The sequence below is a fragment of the Balaenoptera borealis genome (genome assembly GCF_965194805.1).
Source record: "Balaenoptera borealis genome assembly, chromosome: 13".
NCBI lineage: Eukaryota > Metazoa > Chordata > Mammalia > Artiodactyla > Balaenopteridae > Balaenoptera > Balaenoptera borealis.
The window spans coordinates 36,852,285-36,866,548 of record NC_138870.1 but is presented as its reverse complement, the minus strand read 5'-3'; the positions used below and the strand labels follow the sequence as shown (position 1 = coordinate 36,866,548).

Below are 14,264 nucleotides of genomic sequence, written 5' to 3'. Positions count from 1 at the left end.
ATGTAAACAGAGTTAACATGTAAATAGGAATTATTCCCCCCAGCCCACCTTGTCTAGCCCCGAGCACTTCCTACAATACAGCAAGAGAATCAGCAAGAATTACAGAGAACAGGAAAGATAGGCAGAAGGAAAAAAGATGCTGAAGGTGATGGTAAGTTGACAGACACTGTGTACTTACAGTGGGCTACAGGATGCACACACATGAACCCATTTAACTCTCGAAAACACTATGAATATCATACTAAGTTACCAAAGAGGAAGCGTGAGAGGTAAAGTAAGCAGCCTACAGCCACACTGTCAATAAACTGCATACAAACTGAGATTCAAATTCAGATCTCACTTGACAGAAGGGTATACTCTCAACCTACTAAGCTATATTACTTCCTTACATGACATACTCACTCTGTTAGCCATATGATTTTTAATAAACCAGACTGCTTAAAGAAATAGAATATACTCAAACTTGGAGAATTATCCCAAGTTAAGAAATAGTTTTATTTCTATAGTTAAGAAATATAGTTCTTAACTATATTTCAGTTAAATTGAGGGAAAAACACAGAGCAGTTTTTCATTCAAAATTTCTTTAATAACTAGTTTTGAAAGTAACATCTAAAAACTTGAACAACTTGGCTTTTCCCAAAATTTTTTTATTTCAAAAAATTTCAAACCTACAGAAAAGTTGAAGGAATAATACCATGAACAGCCATCTGTTCTTCATCTAGATTCACCAAATGACCAATGGATAACATTTTGCCATGTTTGTGCTCTCACCCTCTCCATCTCTGTGTCTGTGTGCTCACTTTACAGAATGTAGGTCAGATGTCTTGTAGAATTCACACAGTCTAGATTTGTCTGACTACTCTCTCACGATTAAATTCAGGTGAAAACCTGTTGGTAAGAACACTACATAGATGACAATGTGTCCTTTGCACTGCATCACATCCGGAGGCACATAATTGCAGTTTGTACCATTATTGACGACACCAGTTTGATTACTTGGTTAAGGAGGTGTACTTCAGATTTTTTCTCTATAAAACTACCTTTCCCCTTTGCAATTCATAAATAACCTGTGGATAATACTTTGAAATCGTGTGCGTATCTTGTTCACCAGCACCTTTTCGCCTTGTGATTTTAGCACTCGCTGATGAGCCCTCGGTAATCAATTACTCACTGGTAGTTGTAAATTGGTAACTTTTCAGTTCTATCATTCTTTCAATAATTATTTGCTGCCATTATTCTGTAAAGAAGAGTCTTTTCTCCTCACTACCACTCCCTCGACTATGCTCTCAAAGTTTTAAATAGTTAATATCAACAAACTGTCTATAAAAATGGTTTTCAAGGTTTAAACTTAAGCTTCTTCCAAGTAATTTAAGATGCTCATCCTTCATATGAGGAAACGTTTCCTGAAAGGACTAGTATGGGAACTAAGGCTTCAGGGGTTTTTCAGGTTAATGCTGAAAATCACAAATAAATTTCTTTTCCCCTTGCTTCCAAAGACAGATTTTGACATAGGTTTGGGCTGAAATAACTGACAAAAATAAAATGTGTACTTATATATTACACTTAATCAAGCAGAGACAAATAGATGGAAATTATCTGAAGATAGTGTTGAAAAATCCTGGCTAAGAACTAAGAAGTCTATTCATAGATGTGTACATGTACAAGCAACTTTAAAATGTCACATTTGAAGAATTCCTAAAATATACTGTTAAAGGGAATTAGAGACTCACACACTTTTAGGCTCCAGAATTTTACTAGAGATTCTTAAAATATTCTTATGTGACTTCAATCTGGAAATGACAGGTATGAGGCAGAGTGTACTGGGCTCGGCTTGCCAAACAGAAATTTAGAGTAAAAGTTGGAATCTTGATTTTAACCTCAAAAACTTATTTGCAATATCACAATATTGACGTAGCTGATATACTCGAGAATGAAGCAAAAATTGCAAAAAAAAAAAAGGGGGTGTGTGATTTATTACCATTATCTCCCCTAGAGAGAGGTTTATTTTCTGAACTGCAGCAGTAGACAGTATTTGTACCTATTAATCATTCTAGATTGTGATGTAAGAATTTAAAAAGAATTTTACATGTTACCTTATGTGAAACTGATTGTATCTATCATCACCAGATGGTTTTTTAATAGCAACTGCTAACTTCTTCCATCCTTCTTGAGGATCAATAAAATCTGAAAGCTTTCTAATTAGTCCAAGATTGAGGCAGCGCACATATGTTGATGCTGTTATGGGTTTGTTCATCTTTTATTCCTAAAATACGGAAAATTCTCATTAAAATTTTACAGTAGCTTTAGCGATGACATCTGTAAGCTTATACATCACACTTTGCTCTAACTTACGAAATGTTAGGAACTCATTACACCATAATAAAGGAACACTCCAAAGCCAGGTAGTTGCTATTTTCGTCTTTCTCCATCTCTAAATATCAATAAAAAAAACTACAGGATTATTTTTTTTCTGGCACTAACATTTTCCAAGTGAAATTTACACAAGGGAGCAAAAAGTTTACTTTTTCAGAAAAATTCATGTAAACATATTCAGGAATCAAATCTATTACGAAAAAAGTTTTCAATTTAAAATATTTTTCTCAGTCCGTATTTATTTACTATTAAACATTTATACAACACTCTTTGGTGGAAGTAAAAAATGTCTTGAAATAATTTGCACAGCATTCAAAGATATGGTCTATCCACTGACTTTTTTTTATTTTATTTTATTTTATTTATTTATTTATGGCTGTGCTGGGTCTTCGTTTCTGTGCGAGGGCTTTCTCTAGTTGCGGCAAGCGGGGGCCACTCTTCCTCGCGGAGCGCGGGCCTCTCACTATCGTGGCCTCTCTTGTTGCGGAGCACAGGCTCCAGACGCGCAGGCTCAGTATTTGTGGCTCACGGGCCTAGTTGCTCCACGGCATGTGGGATCCTCCCAGACCAGGGCTCGAACCCGTGTCCCCTGCATTGGCAGGCGGATTCTCAACCACTGCGCCACCAGGGAAGCCCCTACCCACTGACTTTTTACATAACATGTTCTTCCTTGGTGCAGCCACAATTTCTGAGTCCATCAGATCTGCCTGATCACAGTTCATTCCCTACTAAGGCAAACCCTGTAGTTTACCACCTAACTACTCTCTAGACAGAACTTTTATTTCCTCAGTGCCCCTTTTCTTCTGCTACTCCACCCTGGAGAGCTGTAGCCAGGGATAAATCTCACAGTTTTACTTGTACACCAGCACTGCTGAATACAGCTGTGGAGAACTAGGTAACTGAGCAGACTGGTATGAATACAAATTTAGGGGACCCTTTTCCATTGGGCCTTCAACACTGCTGTTAGTCCTTTCACTTGTCTTTGCTCATCCTCCTTGGTGACTATTTCACACCTTTTGCTCTGCCCACGTAGTTTTATTTGATATCCATCTCCCTCATTCTCAGCAGGTGGTCACCTTTGCTTCTAATTAATCAAAACAAATAGATTTAGATATTCTTCTGTCAGTTACTCTCCTGCTCCCCTACATATTTTTATTTTTAAAGTGTAATATAACTAATTTTTGGAATAAAGAATAGATTCATGTGGTATGAAATTCAGACGTTACAGAAGAGTAAGAAGCAAAAAGTCTCCCTGTGTCTTGTGCCTCTTATATTAGCATTCTCTTCTCTTTGGCTTTCTTTGACCACAGCTAGGTAGGTCCATCTACTCTCAACTTAATTATCTTTCATCACTGCACAATATATTTGTAATCATATATTTATTTGTTTAGTTGTTTACTAATGGTCTCCCCCATTAGACTACAATCTCCATGAATTCAGGGTCTATGCTCATTTTATTCACTAATATGTAACTAATTACTAGCGCTTTGTAGATATTGGTGTTGTTAAGGGTTAGGAATGAATGAATTTCTTGCCCAGTACCATGCTAGGTGGTTTATATATTTCACTTAATCCTCACAGTGACCAAGGCCGTTTTATCATCTCTATTTCACAAAGGTCGTAAGTGAAAGAGCTAGGTCTTGAACCATATCTGACTCCAAAATTCATGTCGTATGTCCCTGTTTCTCTAACTCAATGCATTGTTCATGTCATTCTCTTTTCTAGAAAGACCAGTCCTTTCATTCATTCATAAACTCAATAAACATATATGTCAGGCTCTGTGCTAAGTGATGGGAGCTACAGAGAAGAGAAAAATCTCTGTTTTCAAGCTCCTCAGTCTAGCAGGGGGTGCAAACAATTGCAATGAGAATAAATGTTACAAGAAGTGTGAGCAGAGTGTTAACGGGGCCCAGAGAAGGAGCATCAAGGGAGGCAGTCTGAAGGAGGTATGCCAAGACAGATTTGGGCGGGTCAGAGGTTGGAAGGATGAGTGAAAAGCAATGGGGATAAACCCAAAAAGAAATTCCAGGCAGCAGGAATAGCATGGGAGAGCATGGGTTAGGCTAAGGCAAGTAGTTTGTTAGGGCTGGACCACAGGACGTATGTCATTAAAAGATGAGATTGGAGAGGTAGGCAGGACCAAGTTATCACGTGCCTTATATTCTATGACAAGGGGTTTAAACTTTATACTAAAAGTTACAGGGGAGCCAATGCAGGATTTTAAGGAAAGGTGGTATGTGATCTTATGTGGCTAAGTGGATTCCTCTGGCTGAAACACTGAAGGAATGTGTATTAAGGCAAAGAGAACAGTTTGAAAATTTTACAATAATCTAGAAATGAAAGCCTGAAGAAAGAAGTATACAGTTAGGTAATGGGGAAGAAAAAACTCCAAAGGTTTAGGAGGCCAAATCAAAGTAATTTCAGGATATTAGAGGGAAAGGAGACGGAGGGAAACAAAGAAGCTGATTCCTGGCTTTTTCAGCTTGGGTAATTATGTAGATGATAGAGGAAATAATGTGTTCAGTCCTGGACATGTTAAATGTTAAATATCTACCTCTGGCACCACCTAGGGGAGTTGGCACTAAGTAGCTAAATATATGGTCTGGAGCTTAGGAGACAGGTTCAGGTAAAGAATACTCATATATTCATACATGAATAGTTGGTTGAAACAACAAGAAATATGAGCCTGCCTATTAGGAATATATAGAATGTGAAGGAACGAAGGGAAAAAAAGAAACTTTTAAAAGTACTGATGAGTCGTGGAGGTAAGAAGGGAACCACGACAGTAGAATACCAGAGATTTCTAGAATTGGCCATAGGTTGGTATAAAAGACCCAAAGAGGTCGAATAAATACTGATGGGTAACCAGAAGGTCTTTGGGTGACTTAAGAACAGTTTTAGTGGAGCGATGAGTGCATGGTACAAATGCATTTTCCAGGAAGCCTGGCTATGAAGGGAAGGAGAAAGGAAGAAAGGAAGAAAAAAAAGAAGAAAGAAAAGGAGCAGCTCTCAAACTATGTACACTTTACACTCTTAAAAATTGCTGGGGACTCCAAAGAGCTTTTGTTTATGTTGGTTATATTACCAATATTTACCATATTAGAAACTGACACTGAGAAATTGAAAAATTACTTATTAATTCAATTAAAATAATAATAAATGTACTACATGTTAGCATACATAATATATTTTAATAAAAACTCTATTTCCCCCCAAAATATGAGTGAAATTTTTTTACAGTTTTGCAAATCTCTTTAATTTTTAGCTTAATAGAAGACAGCTGGATTCTAATATCTGCTTCTGCATTCAATCTGCGGCAACATAACATTTTGCTTAATGTATATGAAGAAAATCCAGGTTCACACAGACATATAGTCGGAAAGGGAGCAGTATTTTAACAGCCATTTCACAAAGTAGTATTTTTCTTTGACGCTATACTAAAACTTGATAAGTGACAATTTCCTGAAAGTTAGCTGCAGTGCGGAATCTGAAACTGTATCAGTGAACTTTGTCACATTAAAATCCATTGCACTCTGAATGAATCTTTTACCCATACCTGATTTCGATCTTACGAACCTCTTGAAAGAGACTCAGAGACCCCAACCACCCTCTGAGAACTGCTGGTTTAAGGTTTAAGACAAAACTTGGTTGAAGATATGAAACGGATAGTAAACAAAGGTGAAGGGGTCAACGTTGAATAGAAGAAAACCTCTTCTTCTGAATCTAACAGGAGGGAAGCAGAGATTTGGATACAGAAATATTTGAAGCAAGAGGGAGAATTCCTATACAATGTTATTTTCTCTGTGAAGCAGGAGGTGAGGTCATCCAGGGCTAGGTTAAGAATCGCTCAAGCACCTTGAGGGCCACCTGGTAAATCCTACTATTCCTTCAAGCTCAACACAAAAGGCACTATTGGCTTTTCCTGATAGTCATCTCTTTTGCTCCAAACTGTCACCTGGTTATTCTTCTATTATAACAATTATCATATTTTATTACTTATTGGTCTGCCTTCTCTCCTAGATGGTGTGCTCTCCTGGGCAGGGACCCAACCAAATTCAGCTTTAGCAGCTACTCAGAATATTTGTGCTGAATGACAGAAGGCTGATTTTTTAAATTAAGAAATCACATCTGCCTATAGATTTTACAGTTGCTACATTCACACCACTTTTTCTTATTTACTTATATTTCTCTCCATTGTTAAGAAGTACAATGTGATTGACAAAGCTAGTAAAGGTAGAACTGCTTAGTAATCCTAAAAGCTAGAGCTAAAATACAAAGAATTGAGAATAAGAGCAGTCTATCTGAAGACCAGGGATAAATTCTGTAACTCTCCTGCATCCAGATTTCTAACAAAGGTGATAGCGTAGGGATGACAGAAAAGGAAGGCCTTCTAACAACTCCTCCATATATTTAAGTCTGGAAGTTCTAAACTTCAGAATTTAAAATGTTACTTAAAACATACATCCATATATCACCACCAACACGTATTTGGAAGAGCATACAGCAAAATTTTAACCGTGGTTATCTCTTGATGGTGATTTATATGGTGGTTTTGTTTTCATTTACTTTTCTGCATTTTCTATAATGAAAATAAATGATTTGTGCAGAAAAAATTAAAAAGTGTTACCTCTTTCAAAGTATTCAAGATTTTACTTTAGCACACTTAGGATTAATAGAAGTGGAACAGGATTACTGCTTACAAATAAATAAATAAATAAATTCATGACTATTTTCTCATACCATTAGTTCTCATGGTAAAGAAAAACCATTCATATTTTCACACTAGACAACTCAACCAAGAATACGAGGTAAGGTGATCATTGAGAAATAATACTAAAACGAGTATCTGCTTGTGGAACCCAGTGCCTTCCCACCTGCATGCACGTTCTCAAAGTACAGTTCAAAATAGAAATTCAAAAAATTCTTATGAAATGCATTAATAAAGTTTTAAGATTGTGCTTCACTAACAGTCTGGTCAGAAGAAGAGAGTGTAGAGGGGTGGATGGAAGATGCACTGTGAGGTTGCCTGGGCCTGGGTTCTAATGTAGCTCTTCCACAAGCCAACTGTGACCAGGGTCTATAACTCAGTTTCTCTGGACTTTGGTTTCTTCATCTGAAAAACAGAGATGGTCTTACCTAAGAGTTGCTGTATAGATATAAAATTAACAAACGCCTAATCCTATCAATAATAAGTGATCAAAGAAAATGTAGCAATGACTATTGTATGGCAGAAGTTATTCTTATGTCACATTAAAAAAAAATAAATGTGCAGAATTGTATTTAAGCTCAATTTTCAGAATAGCAGTGACTGAAAGAGTAGAACTAAGAGGTCTGAGAACATAGCTAAGCTTTTCATGGTGTTATTTTATCAAGCATAGTATCTTTAAAATGCTTATAACCTTCCTAAAATACATCATCTATGCATGCTTTCTTAAGCAAAATATTCTAGATATTTCTGGACAACTCAATATCATCATTATGAACAAAAGCTCATGATACCTTCTAGACCTAATAAATTATATAGGGCTGCCCTTCTTAAACAGGATATGTGCTGGTATTCCATAAATTAAACATCACATACCATTCTCAAACATTGATTTATCTCAATGGCAAGTATTTAAACATTTTGGATATATTTTTTAAAAGCCAAAATATTATACATTCATCAAATATTTACTGAGTTTCTATTTTGTGCTGGATATTGATCCAGGTCCCTGGAGATAAAGCATAAGTAAGAAAAAAAAAAAAAACTGAATTCATGGAGCTTATATTCTAATAGAGGAAGACAGGTAATAAGCATTTGCTTTATAGTACATTAGATGGTGCCAAGTGGAATGGAAAAAAATAAACTGAGAAAGGGTTTTAATTTTAAATAGAGTAGTCAAAGTAGCCCTCAATAAGGTGCCGTTTGATTAAACGTTTGAAGGAATGAGAAAGCTAGCCACTGGGATATCTGTGGGAAAGGTTTCTGGGCAAAAGAAATCGTAAATGCAAGGGTCTGGAGTGGGTCCACTGAAAAACAGCAAGGAGACAGTAAGACTGGAGAAGAGGGAGCAGGAAAGTAGAATAGATGAGAGAGGTGATGGGGCCAGGTCCCCTCGGGCCCTAGAGCCTTTGGATTGACTTTATCTTCTGCGGGAGATGAAAAGACAGTGGAGGTTTTGAGAAGAGGAGAGACACACTCTATACTCACGTCTTAAAAGGACACCGGGGACTGCTGCTGAGAATAAAGGATATTTAAGTATGGGCAGAGAAGCAGGAAGAGACCAATTAGGTCAGTACATCAATAATCCAGGTGGGAGGTGCTGGAGGCTTGGATCGGAGAGGTAGCAAAGAAGGTAGAAGTCCTAGGACGATGGATATTTTCTGAGGTAAAGCACACAGGATCCTGTGTGCTGATGTGAAGGGTGAGAAGATGGCACCTTTACTGAGGTGGAGAAGCCTGTGGCAGGAGCGAGTTTAGCCTGGAAGCTCAGGAGCTCTGTTTGGACAGGTCGGAAGCAAACTTCAAATGAATGTTTAGTGTGCACACAGAAGAAGTAAGGAAATCTGAACTTTCTGACAGATCTCTTCAAGGATTACCCCCAGAAAGCGAAAGGGCAATTCTGAATATTCTCCGCTTAGGGCTCCTCGGGCAGACACGTTTTTGAGGCACTAAGAGAGCCATCTGTTCCCATTCTAAATGGCTAAAATGCTTTCTGAGGTCTGCTTTTCATCCCTTCGTTCCCCCTCTTGTTTCCAGGCTGTCTGTACACTTTTCCCATCTGATAAGATACTGACAACCCCGCTCCACTTTCTAAGTTCCTGGAAGCCTGACAAACAAGCTAATTAGAATCTTGGCGGGGGGGTGGTTCGGAATGCTTTCCAAGCGGCGAGCACTCCGCCGGGTGCTGGTCTTACTTCCTGGTTCTCAGGAAAAGATATTTCATTTCGTAAACGGGTTCTCGGAACACACCGCCCGGGAGTCGAGAAATCCCAGGCGCTGTCTGACGGAGCCACCAGGTGACGTCTCTTCTCGCCCCACGGTCCTCCACAGGTCCCACTAACTTTCTGACCCCCAGGGACCCACCCACGTCCTCATCCTGGAGCAATTGCTGCCCACGCAACCTACTTCCTCTCTACCTTTTCTCACTTGGCCTGAAGATATGGCGATTTTCCTTCCGAACCGTCCCTCCACAACCCTGGGGCAGAGGGGCCGAGGCCGGGACGCGGACCTCGGACACCTCGCGGAGAAGGTGGCGCGCACGGCCGGAATCCTTTACCTGCCCAGGCGCGGGGAGCGGGGGGCGGGCGGGGCGCCGCGGGGCTGAGCCAGCGGTCAAGGAACCCGGGCCCTAGGAACGGCTGGGGCAGGCCCAACCCGTCAGGCCCCGACCAGGCCCGCCCCGTCCCCACCCCCGTCCCGCCCCGTCCCCACCCCCGTCCCGCCCTCTTCCTCTTTGTGCCTCCAGGCGGCTCCACAGCGTGAGAAATTCCAGGTCTCTTTTAAAGCTCTTCTTTAAGTGGGAGCCTGGCCCTTTAAATAGTCCGTGTCGGAGGCTATTTTAAGGCTTCCGGTCATGCGCACAGCGTAGTACAGAGGAATTCCTTCACCTGGTCATGAGGTAGGCCGGGTTGAGTTTCTTGCGCCAAGTGGGGCTTGTGTATGGGGCGATGACAAGATAGGCTTTGGGACCCTGACCCTTTGTCCCCAAGAGGAGGGCGACTTGAGCTAGTATCGCGCCTTGGGGTAGGCGGGGCTGGGGGAGGAGAAGAAGCCAGTGGAGCTGCTGGCTGTGTTCGGGGTGCTTTTGAATGCGCCTGAAGGCTACGCAGCAGGGGACGTTAGTCCTGCTGGTTGGTGGCAGAAGTAGGAAGTAGGAGTGAGTTAGGCGGAGCAACGGCAGTGGAAGGAACTGGAGGCGCTGCTGGCCTCCTTTTTTTTAACACTCTCCCAGACTCTGCCCTTAGCCAGCACTTCCCCAGCCTCGGGTCAGCCAGACTACCCTCTCTCTCTCTCCGCCCCGCAAGCTCTTCAACGCACCTGCTGCCTGGGAACCTTGCACGTGTGTGCTTTACTCCACGTGGGTTCCTTGGCGGCCTTACAGCACGGTTCCACTCTTACTGAGATGCTTGGTTGTAATAATTCCCTCATCACTGTATTCTCCTCAAGTTGTTCTCTCTGTGCCACTAGCTTAGAATGTCTTCATATCTTCTTCCTTTTACTGGGTAAAGGCTTAGAATGTCTTCATATCTTCTTCCTTTTACTGGGTAAAGGGTAGGTCATTATTCTTTCCAAGGCCAATCCAGCAGCTGAGCTCTTGATCACGTCTCATTGCTTTCCAACTCTTCTAACTCTTCATCAGATTCATGTTGCTCAGTGCTATCAGTCATCTTACTAAAACATCTTTTTGGATTGTGTCATTTTCCTATTCAAACACCTCCAGTGGCCATCCATTGACCACTCAGTGGATTCTAAGTCCCTGACAAGGTGTTCAGTATCTTACCTTGTTCGGCACTAATCCAGCTGTATTTTCCAGAACTGTGCTAGAAAACACTTTCTCCTACTGCTCTGTATCTGGGCTCTTCAGTTTTCTCTAACACATTGCATATGTAGTTTGTGCATCACTTATGATAGGTCTTTGCCTCATTTCTGTCTCCTGAACTGTTTTGAAGACTTGGCCACTTCTTGTATTATGCCTTTACTGATGATTCTAGGCAAAAGTGATTCCTTCTTTCTTCCTTTTCACTCTTACAGCTCTTTATTTGTACTAGCTGTTTCGTTGATTCAACAATCAGTATTATGTGCCTACTATGTGCTTGACACTGTTCTAATTGTGAGATAATCAGTGAATAAGGCTGACAGGGTTCTTGTTCTCATGGAGCAAACATTCTAGTTGGGGGAGTTATACAATAAATAGTGAAGAAAATTATTAGACACAAATGCTATGCAGAAAATTAAATAGGATTTTGTGAAAAATAGTGGCTTGCTGGTTCCTCTGGATCATTGGTCAAGGAAGACCTCTTTGAGGATGTTACTGAGGAAGTACTGATTTAATCAACAGGAACAGTTGGCACAAAGGAACTGAAGAAGGCCAGTGAAGCTGGAGTATAGTGGATAATGGGAAAAAGGTACAAGATAAATTTGGAGAATAGACAGAGTCCAGGATCTTAGAAGTCTTCGGAAGCCAGGGTAAGTAATTTGGATTTTATTATAAATGTGATTAGAGGGTTTAAAAAGGGGTTGTGGTATGATTTAATATACCTTTTAAGTCATCATTCTGGCTACTCTGTGGAGAATGGACTATAGTGGACTAGTAATAGAAGCAGAGATTAGAGACCTTCACAGTGTATAAGAATTTCTGGAATGGAAGTCCTAAAGTAGAGGTGACGAGAGGACAGCAGGAATAATCAGAGAGCCGGATGCTTAAAGGTGATGCAGCTTTTGGTGATGAGAAAGTCAAAGCTATGACCGAGATGAAGTGGAAATGGTGTGAGGTTGAGATTGAGGAACTGAGGGACTGATGTTAAATGGATGATCCATATGGATGGTCATGGAGGTCATGCTGGATAGTAGATTTTAAGCCAGGTATTAAAGTCATCAGTGAATGAAGAAGAATTGTCCTGGGACCAGAGAGAGTATGGCAGCAAATAGTACAGCCTGACGGCAGGAACTTCACAGGAAATGGGATTTGGGGAGGTAGAGGAGGAAGAAATGGTTTGGAAGTAGCAGTGGCAAACATAGAAAATATTTACAACCTCCAGATCCCAAGGTGGGTATGAAAGGAAAAATAGCCTTCACATGAGTGGACTACAGAAGAAACAGCTTGGGGAAAATAGCCAGGTTTCATTAGGGCAAGAAACTGGGTAGACTGTGCAGGAAATGAATGAGGGAAAATAAATATATCCTATATATTCCCTAGGAATTTAGGATATAGAGAATTTGCTGTGATTTCTGCATGACATAATAGAAAGGATGGTGTGGAGGTGGTTTTCTCAATTGGTTCAGATTAGTAGAATACACTGTAGAAATGGGGTGAAGGTCCAGATGATGATGAATTTCCTGGAGAGTGTGGTTAACACAAAGAACAGAGTAGTACCGGTCCCCTGAGCATTTTATTTTTCCTGAATCTCCATCTGGTAGCCGTGGGTTGTGTGAAGAATGAGTGAAGTTGGCTTCAAGAAGGTTTGTAAAGGTTTTTTTCTTTCTGATGCCAGAGAGAGATGGTTGGAATTTTCCTCTGGGTCAGCTGCAAAAGTTTGTATCTGTAAAAGTTTATATCTGGCTTTCAAGAAGGTTTAAGGTCCAGGGTTAATTTAAGCCTACCTAGAAACCTAATCACATTGCAAGTTGGTTTTAGAACTTCATTTATCTATCAATTTGGACTATTTCTTCCTGTCTTCTCCTCATCCCTTCTTCCATCCCTATCTCTTCATATATGAATATCTAGCTGCAGATTCTCTGGAATTAGCTGGAGATCTTAGTTTTCAGGGATGGAGTTCAGACAAATCATTGTAAACAGGCGTATGTTCTAGTCTCTTCTTTGTAGGCCTACAGATGGTATTTTAAAAGTGAACTTGAAACTTAACCCACTTTAATCCTGGAATTTTAATAGATGGAAGCCTGGAGTAGGTGAAGAGTCAAGTTGCAAATCACCAGATATCTCAGTATAAGAGAGTCAAAATACACATGATATATAGAAATAGATTAGTAATGTCTTTTAAGGGGACTCAGGATTGGAAGGGAGGGGGAGAAGGAGAATTAAATAAATCCTTCAAACCTATTTCTTTTTTTGTTATCCAGAATTTTTCTTTCTGGTAATTGACCACCTCTTTGTTTCTTTTATAGGCATTGTTATTTAAGAATGGAAGACGATACAGATTTTAGAATCAGGTTTAGTTCTTTGTGTTTCATTACGGATCACGTTGGATTTCATGGCACCATAAAAAGCTCACCAAGTGACTTTGTTGTTATTGAGATTGATGAACAGGGACAGTTAGTTAATAAAGCCAGTGATGAAGCTATTTACAAGGTTAATAAAATACTACCTGGGCCAAATAATTTGGCTAAAAAAACAAAACTGGATCCTCAAAATTTATCCTTTGAAGAGAGAAGCAATCAAGAAGTCAATACTTTGGCTGGGTGCTCTGGTGATGACCAAAATTATGAGCCTGGTTCAGAAAAGGAAGATACTATCAAAGATGGAACTTCCAAAGGTGAAGAAGAAAACATTGATGTATTAGGATCCTTGTTAGATGAAAAAACTAATGAATTACTGAATCAGTTTGCCTGTGATATAAAAGAGAAGTGGAATTCTAAAACTGAACTAATTGGACCATCTCCTGAATTCTCATTAGGCAGAATCCTTGACAAAAACCAGAGGGCTATTTTGCATAGTGCTATTAGGCAGAAATTTCCTTTTTTAATAACTGTAGGAAAAAACAGTGAAATTGTTGTGAAACCAAATCTTGAGTATAAAGAACTCTGTCACTTGGTATCTGAAGAAGAAGCATTTGACTTTTTTAAATATTTAGATGCAAAGAAAGAAAATTCCAAATTTACCTTTAAACCTGATATAAACAAAGATCACAGAAAGGCTGTCCACCATTTTATCAACAAAAAGTTTGGAAATCTTGTGGAAACCAAATCTTTTCCTGAACCGAATTATAGTGCTGATAATCCAAATGTAGTGATAACAGTAAGATTTCGGGAAAAAGCACACAAGCACAGGAAAAGATCTCTTCTTGAATGCCAGGAAAGAAAAGTTATATACACAGGTAATTTAATACATCATTATTATTTTCTTAGATAAATTTAGTTAAAGTTGCGTGAAAGCTGCATAATTTCAAATGAATTAAATAGCCTTGTCCAGAGGGATATTGGAAACAATATATGGGTCCTTTTTTTTAAT

The 14,264-nt window shown here is 39.6% G+C and overlaps 2 protein-coding genes across 16 annotated transcripts in view; one reads left to right on the top strand and one right to left on the bottom strand.

The window, feature by feature from the left end:
* IRAK4 (interleukin 1 receptor associated kinase 4) overlaps positions 1 to 9,769 on the bottom strand; it is a 28,676-nt gene extending 18,907 nt beyond the window's left edge. The window contains exons 1-3 of one of the 6 annotated variants that reach the window (XM_082349450.1): positions 9,636 to 9,744; positions 7,342 to 7,486; positions 2,094 to 2,263 (exon numbers count right to left, since the gene is read on the bottom strand). In XM_082349450.1, the coding sequence (XP_082205576.1) occupies positions 2,094 to 2,254 (161 nt within the window). In that variant the 5' untranslated portion in view covers positions 2,255 to 2,263; positions 7,342 to 7,486; positions 9,636 to 9,744. Of the gene's footprint in view, positions 1 to 2,093; positions 2,264 to 7,341; positions 7,487 to 9,495; positions 9,595 to 9,635 lie in introns of those variants that run through there. The other 5 variants (XM_082349451.1, XM_082349449.1, XM_082349453.1 and 2 more) reach the window with 5 other exon arrangements.
* PUS7L (pseudouridine synthase 7 like) overlaps positions 8,695 to 14,264 on the top strand; it is a 42,653-nt gene continuing 37,083 nt past the window's right edge. For 6 of the 10 annotated variants that reach the window (XM_082349404.1, XM_082349403.1, XM_082349405.1 and 3 more), the window contains exons 1-3: positions 9,847 to 9,977; positions 11,418 to 11,545; positions 13,202 to 14,130. In XM_082349404.1, the coding sequence (XP_082205530.1) occupies positions 13,218 to 14,130 (913 nt within the window). In that variant the 5' untranslated portion in view covers positions 9,847 to 9,977; positions 11,418 to 11,545; positions 13,202 to 13,217. Of the gene's footprint in view, positions 9,376 to 9,493; positions 9,609 to 9,846; positions 10,103 to 11,417; positions 11,546 to 13,201; positions 14,131 to 14,264 lie in introns of those variants that run through there. The other 4 variants (XM_082349400.1, XM_082349399.1, XM_082349398.1 and 1 more) reach the window with 4 other exon arrangements.